General features: G+C 44.9%; 1 protein-coding gene across 3 annotated transcripts in view; it reads left to right on the top strand.

The window, feature by feature from the left end:
• TTYH3 (tweety family member 3) overlaps window positions 1–25608 on the top strand; it is a 76307-nt gene that overhangs the window by 20992 nt on the left and 29707 nt on the right. For all 3 annotated transcript variants that reach the window (XM_041401498.1, XM_041401497.1, XM_041401496.1), the window contains exons 2-3: window positions 17562–17731; window positions 24979–25090. In XM_041401498.1, coding sequence (XP_041257432.1) covers window positions 17562–17731; window positions 24979–25090 — 282 coding nt within the window. The remainder of the gene's footprint in view (window positions 1–17561; window positions 17732–24978; window positions 25091–25608) is intronic.

Raw genomic sequence — 25608 nt, 5'->3', positions numbered from 1 at the left:
TAGAGGCTTTATTTAAAAAAAAAAAAGAAAGGAAGGGAAGCAAGATTGATACATTGAAGTGTCTGGGAGGGAACATCCTTTCAGATGTTTGGTGTGTTGGAGATAAAGGCAGCCTCCCTTTAATCAGTAGCCTTTTTTCCTAGTGCTGTTTTAATGCAGTGCAGCCAGTGAGTCTGGGTTTCTGAGATTCTTATTTCTGGGCACTGGCTGAAATAGCTCTTCCTGCTGGGATCAAAATGGGAAATGACCTGAGCCACACATGCTGAGGAAGAGGAAGAAGGGGAGTGGCTTGCTGGCTGCAAACTTGGTAGTTCTGTTTATCTGTTCAGTAGCTGAGAAATAATTACTTTTCAAGCATTCAGAGTTTGGCTAGTGGGGCCATGCATTGTCTTGTTACCCATGGAAGTATGATGATGGGAAAAAGGGGTGTTCTCCTCTTAAGATTTCAGTTATAATAAAGTTTGTGACTAATATTGTTATGAAAGCATTTTTTTCATCAACACCACTTTCATAGAGAGAGTTGCCTTGAGTCTTCATCAGATGTGTTAGTCTGAATAAGGATCCTGATGTGCTTGGTGAGCAGGAGGAAGGCAGTGATGTGACAGCCACCTGTGGGATATGGCTGCACATGCTTTCACCCTTGTCACATTGGTTTGCCATGTCACACTGTCATGTATGGTATTTAAGTGTTATCCAGTGATTCCTGGGCTCCATAGGCAGAATTTAAAGTTAACTTTAGTACCAGGAATCACTCAAATAATTTTTTTCTTATAATATCAGCATGTATGCAAAAGAGTTAAGAGTTTTATTTTCACGATCATAAGTTATGTTCATGCTTCATGAATCTTTTACTCTGGATTGTATGATTATAAAAAGGCTTCTTCTCTCATTTAATTTTTGTGGGAGTAAATTTTTCCTAGTGCCTGTTTGCTGGGGAGTAGCCAAGGGATATAAATCTTGGCTATGGCTTAAATTTTGTTTTTTCTGTTGAGGGGAAAAGGAAAAGGGTGTCTCCAGAGGGCAGACTGAAGTGACCAGCATGCCTTAAGTGTGACTGATGAGGTCTTCCTTAATGCTTTGCCCTGGCAGTCTGGGTGCTTTTATATCTGCTTTGGAATGGTCAGTGTCTCCAGACTAGCAGCAGTTCTCAGGGATGGTGATGTTTTCCAGAGGGACAAACTTCAGTTGAAGAGCAATTATAATAATGAAGTTTTGTGAATAGCTGTTCTTTCCTGTACCCGAGAGAGCCACTTTTGTGCCTGGAGAAATCACTGAGGGTTTGAGCAAAAAGGACTGAAGACTAAACCTAGCTTGTCTGGAGATCAAGTGCTCCACTAGAGTGAGTATTAAAAATAGTTTGGGGAGCTAAAATGATCTTTGGTGCCTACAGCAATGACTACATGAAATAATCCTGCTCAAGTCCTGGGACATCAGAGGCTTACTTTGAGCTGACCTCCTGTTAGAGGACTTGAAACAACAGCCCTTGCAATTCAGCTTGTCCAACTTGATTAGATTTTATCTGGAGCTTGATTGAATTTGTGAACAAGATTATGAAAAGCAACATGACTGTCAATGAGGTGAACAGTCTTGGAGGGGAAATTCTCTGGTATCCCAGAGGGTAGTGCTTTTAAGTTCAGTTATGAATATTAGAATTCCTTGATTAAGTTAGTTGCAGGTTTTAATGAGGCATTCTTGCTGCTGTGCATCAGTTTAACACAAAGCTTAACACAAAGCTTGTGTGGTGTTTGCTTCTTGAAAGGGAAGGGTCTTCTTCCCATCTTAGCTGCTACCAAACTGGTCTTGGAGACCCTGGGATCTTATTATTTTAGAGAGAAGCTTTGATCATCGAGACAGCAGCAGAAATAGCCTTGCTTGTTAGTGTGGAGCTGTGTCTGCTGTGCTTCACTGCTCCAGCAGGTCAGCTGGGAGATGATGACCTCTGGGTAGTTCACCTAAACAACACGTCTTGGTATTTGTGTGGTGGATATCAAAGTCAGTCTCACTTGAGGACATCGGGATTTACAGCTTTTTTTGTGAAAGGAGAAGAAAATAGAGGGAAACCTGGCTATCTTCCCTCTGTGGATGGGGTAAATGACAGGTTTGGGAAGCTGCTGTGCTACCTGCTGTTTCCTTTTCCTGGCTGCTCTAGTAAGAGTGGCATTGTCCCCAGCTCAGAGACCACACCAGTGATGTGTGGGGAGTGATTGCTTGAGCCCAGGGAGAGCCACACTGCCCATCACAGGCTCAATTGTCACAACTTTTCATGGTGGCTTTCTTGTTTTTCTTCTGTTGCTAAATGTTCAGCTGTGATGTTAGAGAAGGAAAAAAAAAAGTCTGACACCTTCATACGTAGCAGCAGCTGTTAATGAGGAAAGTAGTGCTTTGTCAAAACTGGAGAGATCTCACTTATTAAAACTATGCTTTTTACCTCTTTTTTTTTTTTTTCTTGTTGAAGTAAAAGTAAGTTGATTCAGAAATAACAGTAATTTATAAGCTTGAGAACTGTACCCATATAAATGATTACAGACCTTTTTGGCTATTGCCAAAGTAATAAAGAAATCTAATATTTAGCTGTCTGCTTGTCAAATATCTTTACAAGTAGTTTTGCTCAAAGCAACCAACAGCAGATGTGACAGATTTTCAAATGAATTTGTACACTCAGTCCCTAAAAACTTTTAAATTGTTTTAGTACTTCATAGGGTGGCAGGATCTACTGCTCTCTGACAAGAAAGTGTATGAAGGTGCTGTATTTCTTGGAGCTTTTCCCTGTTTGAGACAAGCATAGCAACAATGGGTGTGTGTATGTTTGCATGCAGGAAACCTGTGGGTTTTGTCTTTAAGATATTAAATCTGCTCTTTGTTCTATCCCCAGCAGAGCTGGCAGCATGAATTGCCTCAGGGCCTCCTGTTTCAGTGCAGAGTTGGGTGTTCAGGAGCCAAACTTATCTATTTGACTTCATGCTAGTGCCTCTCCTCTGCCTCAGTGCTGTTTGATCAGCTGAGGGGCAGGCAATTTAGGGCAGGCAGTGACACAAACCACAGTTGTTTCTGCAGTGGTTTATAAATAGTGGGAAGCAGGTAGGTGTTCCTGGCTGCATAAACAATTGCTGTAAGTGCAGTTGTGTAATGTAAAAAGGGAGAGGTGCTGCTGCTTTCCCCTCCCCAGGCACTGAGTGGGGCAGGCTCAGAGTGCACCTGATCCATAGGGACTCTCAGAGATGAGCTGCTCCTGCACACACTGGGAAATAGGAAATAGGGCAGAGGAGTTCATTCTTTCCTTAGCTCTAAGTGCTCCTGGAAGATAATGACTTGGGGTCATTATCTGGAGAGATGGAGATGGATGGAGAGAATTCAAGACATTTCTTGTGCTAGACCCTGCAAATCTTTGCATTCGAGTTCTGAGTCTTAGATTAATTTTTGCTCAGATCTGTTGGGGATTTGGTTTAGGTTGTTGTGCAGGAGGGAAGCTGTAACAAGCTCTCCTGCTGTGAGCTGTGCTGCTCAGGCACTAGAACTAGTTTTGCTCTTCCACAGCCCTAGCAGGCTTCTTGACCTGCTCTGGGGCTGTGCTGAGCCCAACAGCTGGATCAGCTGCTTTCCCACATGATGCCAGTTTCTGTGCTCTCTCCTGATTGCTCTTTGAGAATTCTGATCCTCTGTTGTAAACTTTGGTGTGGTCTGGAGCCCTGGAATTGGAGCCCTTTCATAGGGAAGCTGGGTCTGGGTAACTTTCTCTGTAGAGACCACTTCCTCCCTCACTTTCCTAAATTAATGGAGTGAAACACCTACAGAAGCAGCACTTGCGCTGTGTAGTGCTGCCTTTGAGGAGTATTAATCCCTTTTGGGTGTCAGCACTTCTCTGAGCTGTGTCAGGCACAAGCACAGCTGCACATCTTACCCCTTCCCCTCCACCCCCTCCTTGTTTCTGCAGTTCTGCCTTCCTGCTTGTCGAGGAAAATCTGAGCTGTGGACCAAGATAAAACCTTCTTGTATACAGGCAAGAATCCTTACTTTGGCACCCCAGAAATCTCCAAATTTTGGGAGAATATGGATCAACAGAAAAATGACTATTGGAAAGCTCCAGATGGCTTATTTTGGATATGTGGAAAAAGAGCATACCTAAAACTCCCCTCTCAGTGGAAAGGGAGCTGTACTCTGGGAATCATACAGCCAGGATTTTTTCTTTTACCAGGACCTGATGGAGATCAATTAGGGATACCAGCTTATGAGAACCTAAAGAAAAATAAAAGAGATTTGATTGGAGGATTCCAAAAAGTGGCTGCTCATTTGTTTAACCGAGCTCCTGTCTGCTTTGGCTGTCTCCCTGACTGACCCCGGCTTGGGACAGGGATCAATGCTGGGATGGGCTGGGCAGGATGAGCTGGGCAGGCTCTGGGATGAGAGGAGGGGTTGAGCAGGGAGCTCTCATGTCAGCTGGCAGCCTCCACCTCCCGGGCTCGTTGCTGTGCAGCTCTGGGAGGCAGCAGCCAATGGGATGCAGGAGCATCCCTGCAGCTGGGCTCCCCAATACCTTCCCAGGTGCCTTGTTTTCAGTCTGAAGCATGTAACTTCTCTTTTCCTGCTTTTTGCCTTTCCCTGTCTTTCCTCTTCTCTGCCCTCAGCTGTCTCACTGTATTGTTGTGAGCGATAACATGCACACTGTTGGGTCTCTCAGACTGATGGTGCTTGCTGTGTTTCTCACACCCAGTGTGGGGAAATCTGGCACCTCGTGGTGCTTGGTGACCCCATCAGCTGGGGTGGGACGTGCAGCTGGAGGCAAACCCGAGCTCTGAAGGCTTGTTCTTTGGCCAGCCCTGTAAGCAAGCTGAAAGTAGCCCTAAAATGGGGCCATCAGCCATTTCACGTGCATGGACTCTCTTCCAGTTGTGTGCCAGCATAAATGCTGTGTAACTGCCTCGTTCCTTGGGGCCCTGGTGCAGGAGAGCTGCTGGTGAGCTGGAGCATAGGTAGGGAAAGTCCCCTGAGATGGTCAGAAGCTGTGGAGGGAGGCTGGGACATTTGGGACCCCTCAGCCTGGAGAGGAGAAGGAGAAATGACAGATCTGTGAGCAGCCTTTGCATAGCTGAAGGAGGGACTTGGAGGAGATGGTTCCAGGCTCTTCTCAGAGGTGCCCAGCAAAAGGGCAAGTGACAACAACCTCAAGCTGAAATGGGAAATGGAACATAGGTGTTGTCACTTATGAGCATTTTTCTTTGTAGTGCTGGAGCAGGGTGAAAAAGCTTTGGGAACTCGAATGTTAGAGACACTCAAAACTTGTCCAGGCAAGACTCTGAGCGGCCCCATCTATTAAATTAGCCCTGCTTTAAGCAGCAGGTTGCACTACAGTGACCTCCAGAGGTCTTTTCCAGCCTATTGTTTTCTACTATTGTGTGGAATGTGTGGAATTGAGGTTTGTCTCTGAAATCTCAGCAGTGTGTTGTCACAGCAGCAGTGACATGTTGACATAGTGGAGTGAATGCTATAAAGCTGGAGCTTTAAATGTGGATATTTAACATTTATGGGAATTAACCTTTCAGGACTCTGTGGTGCCTATTTCTGAGTTACTGGGAAAGGAGATGAAATAACCATGAATGCTGCTTTCCCTCTTCTCTGTGGGGTGCTGAGTTAAGGCTGAATGGTGCTTTGTTTTGCCAGGTACCCCCTCCTGCCCTGTTAGTGTGATCTCTGTTTTAAAAGTATGCTTCACATTCATGTATTGTCCATACAGTGCTTTCAGAAAAGTCAAGCCTAACATTAAAGACAGAGTCATTCTTATTTTCTCTTTAATAAGGTCCAGTGCTGTGCAAGTGGGTTACAAGCTAACTGTAATGAAAAGCTAATCACCAGCCTTCTCCACCCTCTGGGATCCCAGGAGGTTACTGGAACAGCACACTGCCCCAGTTTCTCTTCCTCATGTGTGTGATGATTGCATTTTATAGTTTTGTCTGCTGTTTTAAGCATGGCTCTTGATAAGCCAGTTTGATAGCTGGCTGCTATGTCTAGGAGCAGCATTTGACAGATGACTTCAGAGGGGGGAAAGCAACTTAAGTAGCTTAATAGGATTTAGCTCTGTCTACACTGTCCTGCCAGAGCACGTTATAAACCACTTTAGTGGGATTCCTTCTTTAAATATAGCCATGACATAAGTGCAGGCAGAACCTCTAAGAGAACTCTGGGAACTTTCCTGAAAAATCAATTTCTGTGGAACAGAAGAATTGCTGAATGAATGAATGAATATCAGTGCAGGAACTCGAGGAATCCCACCAGCACTGATCTCATGAGCAGGATAAAAGGATCTCTGAAGGCAGGCTATGTGTGTATTAAATTACCAATAAAATGCATTGATTTCTAGTGAATATGATGTGTGTGTCGTGGGAAAGCAAAGCAACTAATGAAAAATCCTATTAGGACACAGTGGGGCAAACACCTCCTCCTTTTAACTGATGTAACCTCTATTACAGCCAAATAGCCCTGTGTCCTACGTATTCCCAAACTTGGTTGTGTAAAGGAAGCTAAAAGTGAGGTGTGTTTGTCTTTAAATAGTTGATATAAACCAAGTGCTTTAAATTTTTTTAAAGGCCAGTGTTCCATGACAGCTTTCAGCTTTGCAGGCAAACCCTAAGAGAGTTAAACAGCTTTGAAACAGTTGAAAGGAGACAGATTCCCCTCTTCCCCCAACCCCGTGGGGAAATGGAGAAACTGCAAGAAGAGCTGCTCAGAAGCAGAGCCACGGGGTGAGATTGATGCCCTCTGTGGATGTGTGTCGGGGCATCAGACTTGCCTTGTAATTGCCAGGGGTTTAATCTCTGAGAGCATCTGCTGTTGGCTATGCCCCTGCTCGCTCAGGAACGGCATTCAGGAGGTCAATTTAAAAAGTGTGTGCTCCCCTTTTATCAGAAGGAGAAGAAGCAGAGGGGTGAGGCAGCGACCACTCACCAGAACGCTGCTCTTGAGGGGGAACTTGACCGTGGCTGCTGAGAGGAGCATCTGCAGCTCTGCACTGCTGCTGGGAAGAGCTGCAAAGAAAACTCCCTATTCAGATTGCATTTCCCTTCAGGGCAGCAGCCTGAGGAGGCCCTAATCCCTTCTCACATTTGGCCAGGAGCCTGCAGGAGGCCTTTCTTAGCCCCCCAGCCTCCCCTGCACAGGCTGAGCAGAAGTGGTTAATGACGCTCCCAGTGTTGTCAGTGGTGCAGAAACACGGGCTCCAGCTGTGACTGTGGTGGGTCTTGGCTAGCTTGGATGGCTTTTTTTAATCTGCTTCCTCTGTTAGTCCCTCTATGGTGTTTTTTTTCCATGGGTTTGAAGGTTCTCAATAGTGAGTATTGGTAGGCTTTGTCCCTGAGGGGTGGTTTTTTTTTTTGAGAGCTTTTTTTCTTCTTTAAAGAAAGAAAAGGAAAAAAGGCAACTCAACCCCAAAATAAAACTAAAGAAGATTTGAAATTGAAATGTTTCCTGCACATGAAGGAGCCTCTTTCGTGGGAAGGAAAGGTGCAGTTTTAAGTTGAAGGAAGAGATTTCCTCCCTTTCTTTCCCCTGTTGTTTTAAAAATTATTTCTTTTTTGAACTCTGACTGTAGTAGTCTTGAGAGAGGCAGCTTGGAGTGAATTTATGGTGAGAAGCGTGGCACCTGTTTGTCTCTGGCAGTTAAAAGGCACATTTGCATTGTTTGTGCAAGGAGGTCAGTGGGACCCAGAGTCAATAGATGGGTCAGAGGTCTCTGTTCTCCCCTCCCCAGCTCCCAGAAGCTGTCCCTATGGGATATTGCCCCTTCCCAGCTCTTCACAGCCTCTCCACATGACCGACACACTGCATTGAGGCTGACTTCAAATACAAATTATTTTAAGGAAGATGTCATGTGGGCTGCTGGCTGTAGCACAGTGGGCCATGACTTTCTGAAGATGTAGGGCAGTGTGCCTTTGATTTTGTTCTTTGTCCCTCCCGGAGGTCACTCCTCGGGGCAGCCAGACCAGGGTGTTTGCTAATGCAACCAGGAGTGCTGTTTTTCTCACCCTGTAGTAGGTTTACAGTGCATTATAAAGTTTTTGCTGTGCAAACAGCCTTTTGACCTGCTTCACTTGTATAGACAAACACCAGTGAAGCTGGAGAGGGTAAATATTATGGAAACTCAGTGCTCTGTTATTTTCCTGTTGGTTATTTTCATGTTGTTCCAAAACTCCTTATGCTGAGGACTGACTTCAGGTTGCAAACTGAATACAAACTGGTTGTGGATCTCCCTGTCAAAGACACCTGGGTACACTAAAATGACCCATTGCCACCACTGACACATAAATGCAGAAGCCCAATTATTGCTGCTTACCTTCCTGTCCATTCAGTGCTAATAAAAGCAGTTTATGAAGCCATTTGCAGTGGATTTGTAGTCTTGACTAGAAAGTACCTCTTTTCCTTCTATTAATTTTAATTTTTTTAAACTCTGCTGCCTTCAAATGCCAAAGTGTGTGCTAGAGCTTCTCACTTAGACATTTTCCTAATAGCTGCAGTTTAGAAAAAGACCTCTTCATTGTGCTAATGATATGGAACAAGTTGTGTACATTAAAAAAGAGGCAACATTAAGTTGCCTTTCAAGTCTAACATTAGAAACAATGTGATGTTAAGAGTTTCCATTCCAATTTGGATTCTCTCTCTGTTATTCTGTATAACTTTTGTGGTTCAGTGCAGCAAACATTATGCTCGAGTTTATGGCGTGCAGCTGTAGATGCTCAGCGCCAAAACTCTCAAGACATAAATGGGATTAAAATAGTGCCTGAAGACAAACCAGCACGTTCAAAATAATGCAAAATAGTGGCAGAAGGGAGCAGAACCACAAATCTACAGTGGTCATGCTCATGGAAACGCTGCCATTCCTGCTGATGGCATGGGCTAACCCTGCTGATGGGTTGGGCAAAGTTTCCACCACTGGGACAAGGTTTTGTTTTCTGTTCCACTTTGGGGTGGCTCTGCTCATTTCCGTGCTCCTTCCTCTCCCTCCCCAGTGCTTTGTTTATCCTCTCCCTGATAGAAATGGCAAAATACTGGTGACTGGTGTGTGCAGCTTGCAGTGACCTCCCTGCCAGGACATCAGAGCTGAGGATTGGGCTCAGTGTCTTCAAACTCCATAGTGGCTGATCAGTTCAGATTTGGTTGTCTGGTTTAAGAAGAGATGATTAAGAAGATCAAGAAGTTGCTGTAAGCCTAAATACTGCATTTAATCTGAGCTGGTGCCATGTCTCCTGGAAAGGACAAGGTTTGTGTTCTGCAGAACAGGAGACTTGTAGATGATGCCTGTAATTACCTCTAGTGGAAGGCCCAATCTTTGTGGAGAATTCTTCAAATTCACAGGGGCAGGATGAACACTTGGGTTTGAAACCCAAATCTAATAAGGAGCAGCAATAGCTGAAGGACAGCTAACGTGGAGTAAAGCACAAACTCTGTACAGCTGGGGCCTTGGAAGAAAATCCTTGAGGTTGCTGTCTGTGCCAAAGCATGAATGGCCATCACAGATTTTAAAAAAAGCAGTGTCCCAGCACTTGGCTTGATAGAGTGTAAGGACAGGCACTTAGGAGAGATCATGTTTTTCCCCTCTAAATGAAGTGTATTGTCTCTGAGAGTGCACATTGTAGGAGGGGGAAGGGAAAAAAGGATGGAAATTGGATTAAATCACTGGGCTTCAGGCCTAAGCATTTCCTGCTCTTTTTCTTTCTTTTTTTTTTTTTTTTTTTTTTTAAAGGCACCAGTGCTGCCTCACTCACGTGCTGGGCTCTCCTACTGGGCCCAGGTCCCTGCCTGCAGGCAGTGCCATGTCTTTCCTTCGGGGAGTTCCAGGCCTGCAGGAGCAAAGCTGAGCTCCTGCTGGAGGGCTGGGGATGGGGAATTGTCTTGGTCTGGGAATTTATACAGCACTTGAGCACCAGCCAGGTCATACAGGCAGGGCTTGCTTAGCCCTGAGCTGTAGGAGCATTAAATTCATACTTCCTTTATAGCAGGGGGTTTCTTTCCATTATCCATTTTGCTGGAAAATTACCTTGTGAGGAGCCTGTGTTTTAAGGCATTAATGGATGAAACAGTTTTCTAACCAAGGAAGTCAAGTGGCTTCTAAAAGACCTCAAGGAGAGGAGCTGCTGTTGGATGGGAATATGTGAGCTAATCTGCTGTGGGAAAGGAATGCCTGGTGAAGTTGTGTGGGTGAGCTGGGCAAGCTGAGTGGTGCAGGATACCTGCCAAATTCTTCCAGCTACCCTTTTGGTGCCCTTCACCTCAATACCCAAAAAAAAATTAATCTGATTCTTGCCTTTTAACAAAATTAACTAATGGCTCTAACTTTGTCCCACTGGGAATACTAGGAAGAAATAACCTTCTGAAGCTGAAGGCCTGTTCCCATGAGGATTCCTTACACGTTTTGCTGGTCTGGGATTTGGGGCAAAGACCTGCAAAGAGCACTGATGCATCCGTGGTGGTGTGGTTTTTTTAGAGTCCTGCAAGGGAATTTGCAGAATCCCCAGAAAGGAAATCCGCCTTTTCAGCGAGAATGCTCATTTGACAAGCTGCCAGTTCTGAGCTAAGCCTCATTTAATAAAGATTTAGTCTGTGGGGACCTGTCAGTGGAAACTGAGTTTGGTGAGAGTGTCTCATTCTTTTCATTGCTGTAGTGCACAGAGGCTTTCAGCCAGCACTGTGGAGAAACTAGGGATAAGAACATCCAGTTGAGGGGACCCTCTTACCTCTGGGAACATTTCCTTGCTGTGTAAGATGGAGATTGCTGAGTTGGTAACAACTAAAGGAATGAATGCATTGTTGTTTGACTTCAACCCAATAGGACTCCAGTGTTTACTGCTGATTAGCACAGCTTAGATCTGCATTCATGGGCAGGAAAAAATATCCAACTCGATTGTTAAGCAAATCCTTTCTACTCTATGCTTTCCATCTCTCTTGGTGTGCGATATGAGTGCTCTGATGAATTCTAGCACCTGCCCCATGTAACCTGTGGCAGCTGAGGTGTGCAGACATACCTGAGCTATGTATTATTCAGCCTCAGCTCTCAAAACCCTCGCAGTGATTCTCTTGAGTTGGTTGCTGCAATGAGCCAAGGATCAGCAAGCCGTGTCTTTTTGGCCTCCACACTGCTGGCTTCTGTGAATTGGACCAAATATAAAGGCAGAGTTGAAAGTCTTTAATTATGAAATAAGGGGTCACAATGTTAGTATGGAGGAAATGATGATGAATCTTTAATCAACCTAGCAATCACTCAACTTGTTCTTAGTTGTTGCTTACACTTGAGAAATTAATCTGAATTAACCGGAGGAATAAATTCAAACCAGATTAGTTAAACCACTTTAAATGCACTAAAGTGAACTAAACTACACTGAATTAAGGCCATTCTAGTTACATTAAAACACTGTGTGAACACTCATTTGTAATTAAAGTGGCTTTAGTTCACAGCTGTAATACCAATTAACTATATAATGCCTGGGCCTATGTAGAGAGCTTTGCAATGTTGGGGAAACTGGCCTGCTCATTTAACCAGCTTGGTAAATGGAATTGAATGATGGAGTCATGCTAACACAGGTTTCAGCTGCAGATCTGTTTTTATTCCAATGTGTCTGCTGTATTGTCTTAAGGTGTTAAAAAAAAAAAAAAAAAAAAAAAAAAAAAAAAAAAAAGGCATGAGACAATCCTTGGCATTTCCTGCTTCCAGAAAGGAAAGCCAGTAGCCAAAAAAAGCTGAAGGCAAAGTGTTGGCCTATATTGCTTGCTCCAGTGTGGACTTGCCCTAAATATATCTGTAATCTGCACTCCCTTACCAGTGTGCTGTCTGTGAGAGATGTCTGTAGAAGGGGATGAGACAGTGGAACCTGTTCTGTTTCTATGGAGCTCTTCCCTGTTGCAGAGGGATCCCTCATGGAGGAGAATTCATCTCAGCACCGTGGGAAAAGCCCCTCCAGAGCACATTTCCTGCCCAGCTTTGCTCCTGCACAGTGCTGAGCAGTAATTGCCCTGGGAAGGCCTGTCCCTGTGAGGAGATAGGGATGCTTTAGAGCTGATATCAGCAGTGCTTTCCACATCCTCCCGCACCTTCCACTGGCCAGTCCTGGCTGGCTGTGCTCCCCACCCTTCTGGAGGGGCCGTGGGATGACTGACATCCCAAGACATTCAAGGACCTCAACAAACACCTCGTACAGCATTTTTTTAAGTACTGAAAGTCGAGTCTCTGAACACACAGCGTGTTCAGAACAAGCTGCTTTAGAGCTGATATCAGCAGTGCTTTCCACATCCTCCCGCACCTTCCACTGGCCAGTCCTGGCTGGCTGTGCTCCCCACCCTTCTGGAGGGGCCGTGGGATGAGTGACATCCCAAGACACTCAAGTACCTCAACAAACACCTCGTACAGCATTTTTTCAAGTACTGAAAGCGAGTCTCTGGACACACAGCATGTTCAGAACAAGTTGATGAGGAGGTCAGGGTGTTCCTCGTGTTGCCAGCATTAAAAAAAATGTTTAAAAACCAAGCTAGCTTGGTAGAAAATAACTGCTTATCATCTGTGAGTACATAAGCTTTTTAGAGAGATGTCCTGGAGTCTGGAAGGAAAAAAAGCAGTGTAGGAAGTGGTGTAGGCATGACACTATCCCACAGCAGTTTCTTTTCTTGCTAAGATGACTTCCGTCCTTCATGGAATAAATAGAGATGAGTGCTCCTTTGGCAGCAGCCCAGGTTGCTTCATTTGTTCTTCTGGGTGAACGTTTTTCTCTTCCCACACTCCTTTAACCTCTTCTCTCTGTTTTATTATCACTATCTCAAGTCACTGCATGGAAATACAGAAAGAATACTAGCTGCAGATTCAATGGAAAGCTTTCTTTTGGCAAAAGCTAACTTTAAGGTAAACCATTCTCAATCTGGCAGTGATTAAGACAGCTGTGTTCTTGAGGTGCTCAAAAGCTGTAGCTTTTTTTTTTTTCTGTAGGCTGAAATTATGAAGTCTTAAGATAAAATACCTTTAAAATCATTGATGGAAAATTAAAAATGAAACTGCAATGCTTCTCAGGAACCACCTGAAGGCTTCAGCTTTGTTCTCAAGTTTCTTAAGGAGTTTTGGTAGGCTTTCCAACTGGCAGTGAAATAGCAATCATCTCTTCCACATGAAGAGCTTCTCACTATTCCGTGCTGCTTTTACTGCAGTTAAGGTTTAGAGTGTGGTAATTGGAAGTTGGATAAATTGAGATGGGTAAAATTTGTGCCTGATAAACACCTGGATTGTTTTGAGCCCTTTATTGAACCTATTCTGCTGCCCGGACATTTTGTGCCAAATAATCTCCATGGCAGAGGGAACATGGTCATGTGAAGAAGAGTCACTAAGCCAATACTTCTCTGTAAAGTCATGGGATGAGCAAACAACATTTAATGCAGTGGTAAACCTTGACATTTAACATGAATGCAACCCAGAGTTTACCTCCTGCACTGTGGTGCCTTGTGGCTTTATTTAGGCTTTCCCCTTTATAAGGAAATAAATACATCTTGCACATCCCTTTTGTGTTCTTATCTGCATCTCCTTTCTTTGTGGCTTCATCTGTTGGATGGGATGAAATATTCCTCCCTAAAGTGCAGTTTCAGCAGCTAAAATTAGCCTTGCAGGACCACAGTCCATAGATATATTTGGATAACAGTGTGGATCACCCTTTGGAATTTGCAAGCTGAAAGTGGCTGTTTGATATGGGGAATTTTCATCCAGCAAACAAGGCTGTATCTTGGTTTATTTGATCCCCAGCAGCATAAGGCAGGGTCCTGGAGAGCAGGGATTGAGCAAACTGAAGGTTCATCTGCATGTGAGTTTTTAGGAATGATACCAACACCATACCCATGGAAGACCCAACCAGCCCCTGGGTGGATTTGTGGAGGATGTTTTTGCTGTGCTTTGTGTTTCCCCTTTCTCTCCATGAGGCCCTAAATGTTTTCTGCCCTTTTTTTGGCTTCACGCTCCCATGCAGGTGGTAAGTACCACAAATCCTGGCAGCCACACTGGAGCTGGGAAGGCTGTTAGCACTGCAGCACCATCCCTGCCCAGCACCGAGGGCTTTCAGGTTCCCTGGTGCCTCTCCAAGCCAGCAATGCTCCTGTGGTTACTTCCCTGTGCACAGCTTTTATATTGAAAGTGCTTCCTAACACTGTAGCTTCGTCTCCTGCCCATCTGGGGGTACCACTTGGATTTACTCTCATTTTCAGGGACTGCTCTGTCTCCACTTCTGCCATTAGTGTCAGTGCAGTGGTAAAATGCTGTTCCTCCAAGTTGTCTCCATTTTCCTGTAAGGGCAGTTCATGCATCATTTGCTATAAAGGTTCTGATAGCTCAGCAAATGTTCGAAGACAAATTGATGCTCTTTTGTGGCAAAAGGCCCAGTGCATAATTTTACATTTACTTGGGATAATGTGGCCTTGGATAACCGAGTCCCAGATTTGCTGGTGCAGGATAGAATGTCTAAGGGTTTATCCAGCCTCAACCCCCGTTTTTAAAATACTGTCATTTAATCCTGACAAGCAGGCAGAGGAATATCTTTGGTTGTGACCAGGCTTTCACTGCCTGCCAGTTCCTGGGTCCTAAACTGACTCATCAGTCAGAAAGATTAATAACTGCTCTGCTGGATGATTTCACTTGTCATGGCACATATCCATTAATGTAAAACAAATATTCTCTGAAAATTGAATGCAGATTGTGGTATAGTGGCCAGCCAAGTCGTTTTGGCCAGATGCAAATTTAAAGCAAGTATTAAGTGTCCCTTCAAAGCAAGGACTTCAGGTTGCTTGCTAGCTGGCAATCTAATATCCATTTTTCCTTTTTTTAAGATTTTTTTAAAAGTATTTCCTTTTATTTCCTTTCAATGGGGGCGGTTCCCCTACATCTGGAGCTGCAGTGTGGATTTTTTGCTGATAGAAGAAGAGTTGCTGGGAGGATGTTTTCAGCTGAGTTTGTCTTCCCAGCAGTAATGCCTTTTAGCATGTGCAGGAGGGTTGAGGGTGTGAAGAAAGAAGTGCAGGCGAGCGGGGCAGGAAAGCTTTGCCTTACAGCAGCCTGACATGTTTAAAAAATAAAGAATACCCCAGAGGAGCTTTGGTATGCCAAGTGTGTTAGCTAAATTAGCATGGAGTGCTCGTTTGTGGCAAGGCTTCGGGAGTGGGGGACGCGGGGCTCGGAGCGCAGCTCCCCTCTCGGAGGCCCCTTTCTGCTCAGCGTCTCCAGCAGAGCTCACAGCATCTGGAGAAAGCATGGGAAAGGGGGATTGGGCTTGTTCCCTTCCACCCCCACTCCTGGGAGAGATCCCAGAGCTCACTTTGCACAGCAGGGCTGAGTTTCTGCTCCTTGGTTTGGGGAAGCAGCACCTGGGGGCTGCCCCCGTGCCAGGGTGCTCGGTGGGCTTTGGGAGGGTTTGTAAGGCTGGGGGAGCCAAGAGCGAGGGGCTCCGTGGGGTATCTGTGCTGCAGCACTTGGGTTTAGCTGCTGTGCACCTTGTTTTGTGTGGCTGATGTGTCTTGGCTGGGAAGGACCGTGTGTGGCTTGTTTGCCAGGATAACCACTGAGCAGGAGTACCTATGGAGCAGAGAGGGGAAAGAAAAGCCTAAAAGAGCAAGTTCCTACCAGACCCCCTTAGAAACAGTCACCAGTTGTGAAAGTCCTTTAATCTCAGCATTCTTTGTTGTAGTCCTTTTGATCAGAAGGAAGTTATTGTTTCAATCAGGAGGAAGCATATAAGAGTTCTTTAAGGAATTTCTGCACGGGGAGGAAAAGAGATATTGGTTTGGAAACCCAAGCCTTTGTTCTAGGTTAGCTGATACAGATCTGTCTGAATTCCCAATATTGGGGCAGCAGCAAGTGACTTGCACTCTTTCCAGATATTTAAGTAATTTCTAGTAAGTTGGCATTTGTCACCAGTAACAAGGATTTATCACAAAAACCTTATGGATAAAATTGCATCCTTTTGCTTGATTCATGCAGGTGGGAAGATGTGGCTAGATACAGTGTTGGAATGGATTTATTTTTTAATTTTTTTTTTTAAATTTAACAGAATTGGTTTGCATTTTTGGATTTTAGGCAGGATTTTTCGAATAAAAATAAATTGGAGGGGAGTTAAACACTTACAACTTCCCTTTCCTCCCAGGAATGTGACTAGAAATAGGTATAATTCACACTAACTAAACTTGTGACTGCTTCAAGTGTGTCTGTAGCATCCACGTTTGTTGTACCTATATATGTGGATGGTATATGGATGGCTTTAGCATTTATTCTAGGTCTACCTTCAACAGAAGCATTGCATGGAGATTGATTTTTAAAAAAATTAATCTCATGCATGTATAATAAATTCCACCCCCTTTCAAACCCACTCATGCACTTGGATTTCTAATGAATAAGCCTGCATATTTATTCATGAAGATTAAAAAACTGTACAGATAGAGGCAGCTGGCTGCACTATTTTTTTTTATTATTATTTTTGTTCTCTAAATCTGCTGACCTGTGATCAATAGTAAAGAGGAAACCCTCTGATTAACTTAGGCTGTTTGCAGAATGGGACAGACAAAATGGCTCAGCTCTTTACTGCTGAGGTACAGAACATGATTTCGTTGAGTGGGATGGACAGAGGGGAGCAAGCAAGACAAAAAAATCACCTCTTTATATTTTAAAAATGTGCCAAGCACACAAAATTACTTGTTGGCAAGGTATGCCTTGGTAGGTATGTGTCACCACATTTCTCCTCACAGAGAAAAGCAAGGCAGTCTTCCCAAGAATATTTCTGGGATTCACATTCTCTGAACCTCAGAGAATGATCAAAACAATTCTTATCTCATTTGCTGTGCCTGTGTTTGTGCAAAAGTAGAATGCAATATGGAGACTATTTACCCAAAGTGATGGTGTTTTGTTTTCTTGGCCTGTCAGGACCAATGTGTGTGTGTGTGTGTGAGGACTGGTGGCTGACAGTCACGAGATGAGTGCAGTGGAGTGCTTGGCAGATTCAGTTTAGATGTAATGTAACAGTGTAATATAATATAGAATAATAGAGTATGAAAAAGTAATTCATTAACCTTCTAGTAAGATGGAGTCCTCCTCATCATTTCTCCCTGCCACGGGGATCCCTACCAATACTGTAGGGATGTCCCTGGCTGGCCTGGCCTGCCTGTAGCGATAATATTTTCTGAAAAATCCTTTTGCCAGGATTTTTCTCTTGAGGAGCCTCAAGTAAAAAATATAAACAATAATTATTTGCTGCTGTAGAATGCAACAGGTGCATCTGTGATGGGTGCATGTTAGCTGTTTCTAATTGATGGCCAGTCACAGTAAGCTGGCTCGGACTCTCTGGGAGAGCTTTTGTTATCATTCATTCCTCTCCTGTTCTTTCTAGCCTTCTGATGAATCCTTTTCTCTCTATTCTTTTAGTATAGTTTTACTATATAATTTTAATATAATATAGATTATAATATAATAAAACAGCCTTCTAAAACGTAAAGTCAAAATTCTCGTCTCTTCCCGCGTCCTAGCACCCTCGAACACAACCATACAGGTGTGACCCCCATGTCTGTTCCCGCAGGCCCTGCTGCTGTTGGGTGGCATTGCTCTCTCCTGCCTGGCTCTGGACCTGCTCTTCCTCCTGTTCTACTCCTTCTGGCTGTGCTGCCGCCACCGCAAGAGCGAGGAGCACCTCAATGCTGACTGCTGCTGCACGGCCTGGTGCGTCATCATCGCCACCCTCGTCTGCAGGTACGGCCATCCCCGTCCTCGCTGTGTCCTGAGCCACGGCCTCACTCTGCAAATGCTGCCTCAGAGTTTGGCTTTTATGTTTTTCAGGTTCTGTGCTGCTTTAGTTGTGTGGGCTTCATATCAGGGGATGGTGAGCTCTCTGCACAGAGCAGGGAGACAAAACAATTCCTTCTCTAGCTGGGGACCAAGGACAAATGATCCAAATCTCAGGCTCAGGAGCATAAACAATGTGGACTGAGGAGAGAAAAACAAGAGGGATGTGACTTCATAACCTAAAGCTATAATTGGACAATTAACTTCAATATGTAAATGGACCAGAACTCATTGAAGTGAGAGACCCCGTGACCGGTCATTGATTTTGTGATCATTTTGGTTCATCTTGGGTGTAGACCCTGTGCTACCCAAAGTGTATCCATTGAGGCCTTTTAATAAATCCCTATTTTATTCTTTAACTCCATCTAGCCTCTGTTCTAGGTCAGCCTTCACAAGTCATCAAAATGCTCTGCCTCTACTTGGTGAATATTGGCAATAATCCCTCTTTCTTTCATTTGATGTATGTATGTTTTTAAATGTCTGTAATATATTTCCTTCCTTTCTACTGCTTGCAGAGCTGCCTGGTGGTTTGAGCAATGTGAAAAGGAATAGTTAATGTCCTGCTCTTTGATACTTTTCAAGTGATAAATCAAGGACCCTCAGTCCTTGGGAGCTTATCACTTAAACAGGATGGATACAGCTGAAATATTTATCAAGTCTAAATGCAGATTTCTCAGAACCTGGTGTCCAGAAAGAATCACTATGTGTGGGAGAGTAGATTCGGAGGAAAGAGTCACAGCTGATTCTTTTGGGTTTGGAAGGATTGATGTTTGTCTGGAGGGAATGTTCAGATTGTGTAGTCTGTGTAAGACACTGCTGCATTTTGTTATCTTCACTTCTGTGCCATCTCCAGGGGCTGCTGGTAATGGTGCCAGGGTCAGCAGTGTTGTGACTGAGCAATAGAAGCTTTTGGAGGTGAGGTGGAAAGAAGGATTGCTGAAAACCAAGAAAAAAAATCAGTAATTAGTGGACAATGGGTGCAGGAGAATTTAAAAGGAGATAATTTCCTAGAAAATGACTGATGGGGCATCTGAAAGCAGGGACGTGCTTGCAGATATGGAAGGAAGGAGCCTCTGATCTTGTTTTGGCTTGGGCAGAATGAATCCTCTCGATGTGTGCCCTGTATCAAGCACTTTCCAATTTGCTTTTCTTTCCAATTCCAAGCATCATCTCTTCTTGCCCAAGACTCCAGGTGGTCTCAGCCGCCCCTCTGTGGGTCTGGCAGGTCTGGGAGCCGTCTCCTAGTCAGAGAGGAGGGAGCAGTGAGATGATTGTGTTTGGCAGTGCCTGGTGGTTCTGTTTTGGCACTAGCCTGTGATAGGTGCTGTGTGATCCCTCTGCAGGTGAGGTGTTCCTTGAAGGCCAGGCTCAGCTGCTCAGGAGCCAGACTGTGGATTTCTGTGTTTGCTCTCTCGAGGCACTCGCTGAAGAGAACAGCAAAGCCTTGGGGTGTTGGAACAGACAGTGCAGAGCAGACATTCTGTGGGGAGCTTAGCAGCTGGGGGTGGATTTGCCTGCAAAAGCAGGGGCTGAGGGCTGAGGAGGAGACCTTGTGTACCAGCCAGGATTGCTGTGTCTGCAAGGAGCTCTTCCATGCTTTGCTGTTTGCCAGTAGCTGCCTGGGGTGGAAAGGCAAACCACAGAACAACTTGTAAAGAAGAAATCTCAGCCTTATTCACCTTTATTTTAGTGACCTTAAGAGCTTCAGCTGCATCCATTCCAATCCACTGAGAGAGCTGTGGTCCTAACCCTTTCTTACAGAAGCTCTGCTGATGCTATTTATAGTTGTGCTGCTGCTACAGGCCCTTGTTAGCTATTGTTATGCAGCAAATGTGACCCAGGCAGCTGCTGCCCTGTGGTAGTTGTGTTTGTTTTGGATTGTGGAAAGGGTGAGAAGGAGGTATTCTGCACTTCTCCAGAGCATGTGTGAGATAATTTAACATTGGAAGGGCAGCATATAAATTCTGGTAAACTTGATGTGACTGTCAAATCCACAAGCTGGAAAACTGCTTAGGCTTCCTCAAAATCGGAACCACTTGTTCTCATCCTTGGTGTACAGTTTGTTTCTGCAAGTTTAAATGCAGAACCATAAAACTAAGGTTCATAACATAAGGTTCTGTCTGAACATACAGTGATATTGGATGATCATTTTTCTTGACTTTTTAAAGTAATTGCTTAATTTCCTCTGTGAAATCAGCATGCTTGAGCAAAAGCAGGTTGGTACCACCATGGTGAGGAAGGTGCTGTCCAAGTGCTGCTGCTCTCCTGCAGGGCTGAGGTTGGTTTTCTGCCTCTCTGCAGCAGTTGGATGCCACGGTGGCCTCAAAGCAGTGTCTGTTGGTGCTGTGTGCTCAGTCTGTGCCTGGCAATGCAGATACAGCCAATTCCAACTGTTGGTATCCACCTGGGACTTCCTGCTAGCACTGATTAAAGATTAGCCCTCTGCATGGATCCTGTGCTATCCCAGCTGTGTGTCACACACACCAGAAGAGCCACAGCAGCTGTCCTAGTGGGGGATGAGGCTGTTCTGACCCTCTGCCTGCCCTGGGAGGCAGTTCTGTGGCTCTGGTTGGGTGCTGAAGCAGTGAGAGGTTCCAGCCAGCAGCAGGTTTGGTCTGTCTGAGTACTTGGAAGGGGACTGTTGTCTTCCCAGCTGAGAGCTGTTAACTCTGGTGAAGTCCAGCTGTGCCTAGAGCGTGGTTCTCTGGGTTCCCTCAGTCCCAGGGGGCTGTTTGTGCTGCGAGTGCTGCTGTGTGCTTGGCTGTTCCCTCGTGGCTCACAGCAGGGAGAATGCTGAGCCAGCAGAGGCAGAACTGGTGAACAGGAGCTCTCCAACAAAATGTCTCTAATGAGTCTTCCCAGTTGCTCTAGCCACAAAGCTGCAGGAATGCTTAGCCTGGATTTTTCCATTAGTGCTTCAGTTCTAGTCCTTAGCAATTTTGATTGGTTTCTGTGTAAGGGGAGTTGCCCTATAAACCATCTCACCCCAATTAGGTGACCGTAATTCTCCCAGAAGGGACCTCAGCTCCAAAGGTGGGGAAAAAGCTTTGTGGAGAGGGCATCAGAAAGAAGTGGGTGCAAATAAATGATAAAAACTTGTTTTATCAAGTGCCAGTAATAGCACTTTCCCCTGGTGTGAAAGTGCAAGGTGGTAATTAGGCAGACAAATTAACATTCCTCCTGAGAACCTGAAGTCTAAAAAGGGCTCTTCTTATGAAGTTCCTGTAATTAAAGATGACTTGGTGTAGTTAGATTATTCATTTCTAAGGATGTGATGTGAATGGCTGGTGCTCATCTTTCCAGCCTGCTGTCAGGGTACCCAGAGGGTCACAGTGTGTGTGTGGGCATTACAGCAGGAGGATCTCATCACTAGAAAGCACACAGATCCTCTCTGTGTCAGATTAATGCTATGATGTTCATCATGTATAAATGCAGAACACTTTTTTTTTTTGTTTTCTGTGAGCAAATTCAAAATTACACTTTTTTTTGTCTTGGTTCTTCACCTAGGTATACAAAGTGCATGTGATTCTTGCACACAAACAGTGGGAAAGCTTCTCTCCAGGCTTGAATTTCTGGAGTCTTGCTGAAAAGTGATACTGAAGTGTGTGTGCAACTTGCAGGAGTTTAGATCCCACTGTTGTATCTGTAGGAAAAGACAGAAATTCTGGCGTGCACCTCTTCCATCTCACTTGTACAACTCTTTGAAGATCTTGTGGAGTTCTGTGTCCCCAGTGGGTGTCTGTGGGTGTGATATCACTGGTGGTGATAGGTTTAAGCTCAAAGTGCAGTGTTTTCTTGACTTAAAAAAGTGGGTTTCTTAAAACTTACCAAAACTATTGAGTAGCCAAGTGGCTTTTTAAGTGCAGTGTTGAGTAGCAGGAGCAACTTTTTAGATGGCCTGTAAGACTGTGGTAGATTGATTTTTAAAGATTTTATTCAAAAATATGAGTGAGAGGGAAAGCAGAGGAGAGGTGGTGGTAGTGAAGGTGACAGGAGACTGGCCAAGGCATGTTTGGGAGGAGGAATTTAGGGTGGGACAGTGTGGATTTGGGAGGGGGAGAGGGCTGTGTGCACTCAAAGGGGAGTGCAACAGGAGCAAGACTGGCAGAAATAGACATGACTGTCCTCTGGAAGCAATGAAAATGTGTTGGATTATCTTCCAGAGGGTGCTAGGGTAGAGAAGAGCTGTGTCACTCAGGAATGCTGTCCTTGCATCCAGGCTGTGTGACAGAAATGCATCCATTGGGTGATGATTGTGTCATCCTGTGCTGGGAGATGGATCTGCTGTATCTTAGGCCACTGTGCCTTCCAGGGTTTGTGCAAGAAGCCTTGTGATTTATTATGACCTCAAGGACTTAGCTGTTGGGTTAAGATGAGTTGATCTATTTTTATTTTAAAAGAATGCTCTTAAATAGAAGGAGCCCCTCTGTTTCCCTTTAATCATATAAAAGGTAGTTAAAAACTAGTGTAAATCCTTAAATCTGCTTTAAACAATAGCAACTCATATCAGTGTGTGTGGGCAGGGATTTGAAGCAACTATTGGATTTAGATGAAGCCAAAAGCAAACAAAGCTCAGCAGCAGCAGTTCCCCCCTGGCTGCCCTTCAGCTCTGCCCCCTCCTCAGGCACAGCTGCCCCCAGCCCGGGCTTGTGGGATGGGTTCCTTCCCTCTCTGCCCTGATAGGAAGGGGAAAAGCCACCAAACTGCATGGCTTGCTCCTGGGGAAAGGACTGGCTGTGTGAGTGGTCCTTGCCAGCTCAGGGTGGGAGTGCAGAGCTGGTTTTTGCAGGGCAGGAAAGGAATAATTAAAACTTTGTGTGTAATTTGCAGTGAATGTGTCAGTCTCATGTCTAAGGGAGTTTATTACTTGGATTAAATGGCTTTTGTCCCAGTAGTTTTGCTGTAGGGTTTTATTTCAGGAACCGTGGCTGTGCCTGGAGGGTCAGGGCAGTGGGAGCTGTGGTTTTTACTGGGCAGGATGGGAAGATTATGGAAAACTGCCAGGGTGGATCTGCCTCCAACAGGGCAACGAGTTTAAAGTCGCTTGTTTGTATTGCCAGCACTTCATCCTGGTACCTGTGAGTGAACTGGCTGCTCTGTGCAGCCTCCCCAGGGATGAAGTGTCTGCTGCTACTTCAGAGTGCTGTTTCTGAGTCTTTCCCACCAAAACTGTGCTGCTGTGCTGGGAATACTGAGAGCCAAGCAGCAGATTTTGGGCATTTACCAAGTCTTTGCTGAAAGAATAGGCTTCTAGTAGCTGTAAACAGGCTGAATAGAAATTGCTCGCTAATTAAAGGGGTCAGGTCTGCCTATTCAATGTCCAGAATGTTCTGGAATTTATTTGGTGCCTATGGCAGAAACAACTATTAATGTTTTCTGCAGCTCAGGAGGCTGAAAGGGTCTGTGTGAATTTCTTTGCTCTGATAAGACAAGAAGAAATCCAAGCCATGGTTTTGTAATTTCTGTGATGGGGTGCTGAGTTGCCTTATCCTGGGCATAGCTGTGCATCTGTAATCTCTCTGCTTCAGGGGGAGGGGGAGTGTGTCTTTTTTATCCCTTCCACCCCCGTGCACCCCAGGCATGTGTTATCAAGCTCTGATAATAGCTGCAACCAGAGGAATGCAGAGGGCTTTTCTCTCTTTAGTTATCAGCATAATTTGCATTAGGAAAATGTTTGAGGAATGGTGTTCCTGAAGAAAGAGGCCCATTTCTTTTATTAATGCTAAATATTTAGTTACATAGCTGCTGCTTCTCTTTCTGTTTATGAAGGCTGCCTCTTGTCCCTAGAAGACTCCTCAGCTGAGGTTTTTATGGGCCAAGCTCTCTATAATTTATGGAGATTCAATTGCTGGAAAAAGCATGAGGCTGACACAGATTTTCCTGGTGGAGCTGCTTCCAGATCATGATCTTTGCTTCTATTTCTTGTCACATATGAGGAGAAATGTGACCAGATGAACTGCATTGTTCTGCTCACTCTTTTGAAGCAGAACCCAGGAAAGGAGGAATGGATGTGTCTTCCTGCAGGAGAGGAGCAGGAGGAGTACACAAAGGTGTTGTGAAGGAACTGAATGTTTCATCCAGAATAAGTTTAGGTTTACAACAAGATCATCACCACCTCCTTCCTTTGCACTGCCACAAACACAACCTTGGTGTCTTGAGAACCTTCCTAGAAAAGGTCCTGGGTGCTCTCAAGCTAAATATAACATGGGAACAGAAAAACTGTGTCTTGGTACGGTTTGTTTGCCCTGAGTTTAGTTGTGTGATCCCTTCACAAGTTCTTTCCTTCTCTATTATTAGGAAATATGGTCTTGGGCAGAGGAACTGTGAGTTCCTGCAGTGATCTCTTCATAGAAGAGGTATTGCTGACTTGCATGAGATAATCCTCTGGTTGCAACTCATTTACAGGATCTTCCTCCTTTAAGTGAGGCTTAAGCTAATATGGTTTACTTCATAATTGGGGCAGACTGATATGTGTGGACAATTATAGAAAATCAGCTGATAGGTGGTAATTTGCTAAGCAGCTGGAGTTGAATTGTGTCTGCAAGCTTGAAATTTGCTTGCTTTAAAAATAAATAAGCCTTTTGTCCCAGTAAGTTATTATGCCTCCCTTCCCAGTACTCTAAATCAGTGTGACACAAATGTTTCTAATGGGAAGATAAATCAAGATAATGTTCATAGATATTTCACAGGGTAGAGAAGAGGGCATGGAAAATGTATCTGTAGGAACCACCACCGTGGGCAGGCAGTCAAAGCAAGCTCTTTGTGTCCTGCTTTAAAAGAATGTAACAAAATTTCATGTCCAGAGAAGGCATCTAGCGCAGCAATGGCAGCTCTCACAGGAGCCACTGGCTGGATTTCTGGTTCTGAGCTCCCAATCAGTTCTCCAAGAGATTTTGATTATTTTACCATCAATGAAATATGCTTGTTGTGTTCTGCTCTTGGTCCTGTGGGTGCTGTGTGGAGAGCTGCTGGCTGTGAATATTCACAGGTGCAAACTGAGCAGCAGCATGACCCCAGCTCCCTTCGGGAGGGAGCGCCTTCCCTTTTTGTGGGAGTCCTGGTGTGACTCCCAGTGCTCTGCAGCCATCAGCCCTGTGTTACCCACTTGCCTTTTAGCTTTACCTCTGACCTTTGGTGCTTTTCTTCCTCTGCAGTGCTGGAATTGCTGTGGGCTTCTACGGGAATGGGGAGACCAGCGACGGCATCCACCGGCTGACGTACTCGCTGCGCCACGCCAACCGCACCGTGGCCGGCGTCCAGGACCGGGTGAGCACCCCAAAAACACTCACTCAGCACCTCTCCTCCTGAATCTGGCTGTGCCTGAGGCTCTTCCTGTTTTCTCTCTGTATCTGGGCTCTGAGATTGTGCTAAAATTTCCATTAGTGGCGGGGTGATTTCTTCCGCTCGTCTAAAAATAACAAAGCGAGCGCAGCTTGTGAAGTGAAGTCTTCTCTTTGCTAGGCTCAAAAACAGCTTGTGATCAGCTCTCTCTTCCACACCCGGAAGAGGAGGCAGGCCAAAGCAGACAAGTCTTAGTAAAATGTAGCATTTGGGTACCATTGGTTGTTCCTGTGCTGTCTCTAGTTTCATGGTATCATACTGCAGCCCTGATGTTTGTAACCCTGCAAAGTGCGTGCATGTGTTAAGGCTCAGCTGAGGTGCCTTCACTGCAAACAATCTCCCTTACAGATGCTTTTGAGGGGTAAGCAGTCTGAGCCTCTTAAGACAGATGACTGGTAATCTGGAAGCTGTTCATGACTTGCTAGAATGAATTTCCCTTTTAC

This window comes from Onychostruthus taczanowskii, unplaced genomic scaffold, assembly GCF_017590055.1.
Source record: "Onychostruthus taczanowskii isolate IOZ18803 unplaced genomic scaffold, ASM1759005v1 scaffold19, whole genome shotgun sequence".
NCBI lineage: Eukaryota > Metazoa > Chordata > Aves > Passeriformes > Passeridae > Onychostruthus > Onychostruthus taczanowskii.
The sequence above is the reverse complement of the archived record's forward strand: the minus strand, read 5'-3'. Positions and strand labels throughout refer to the sequence as shown.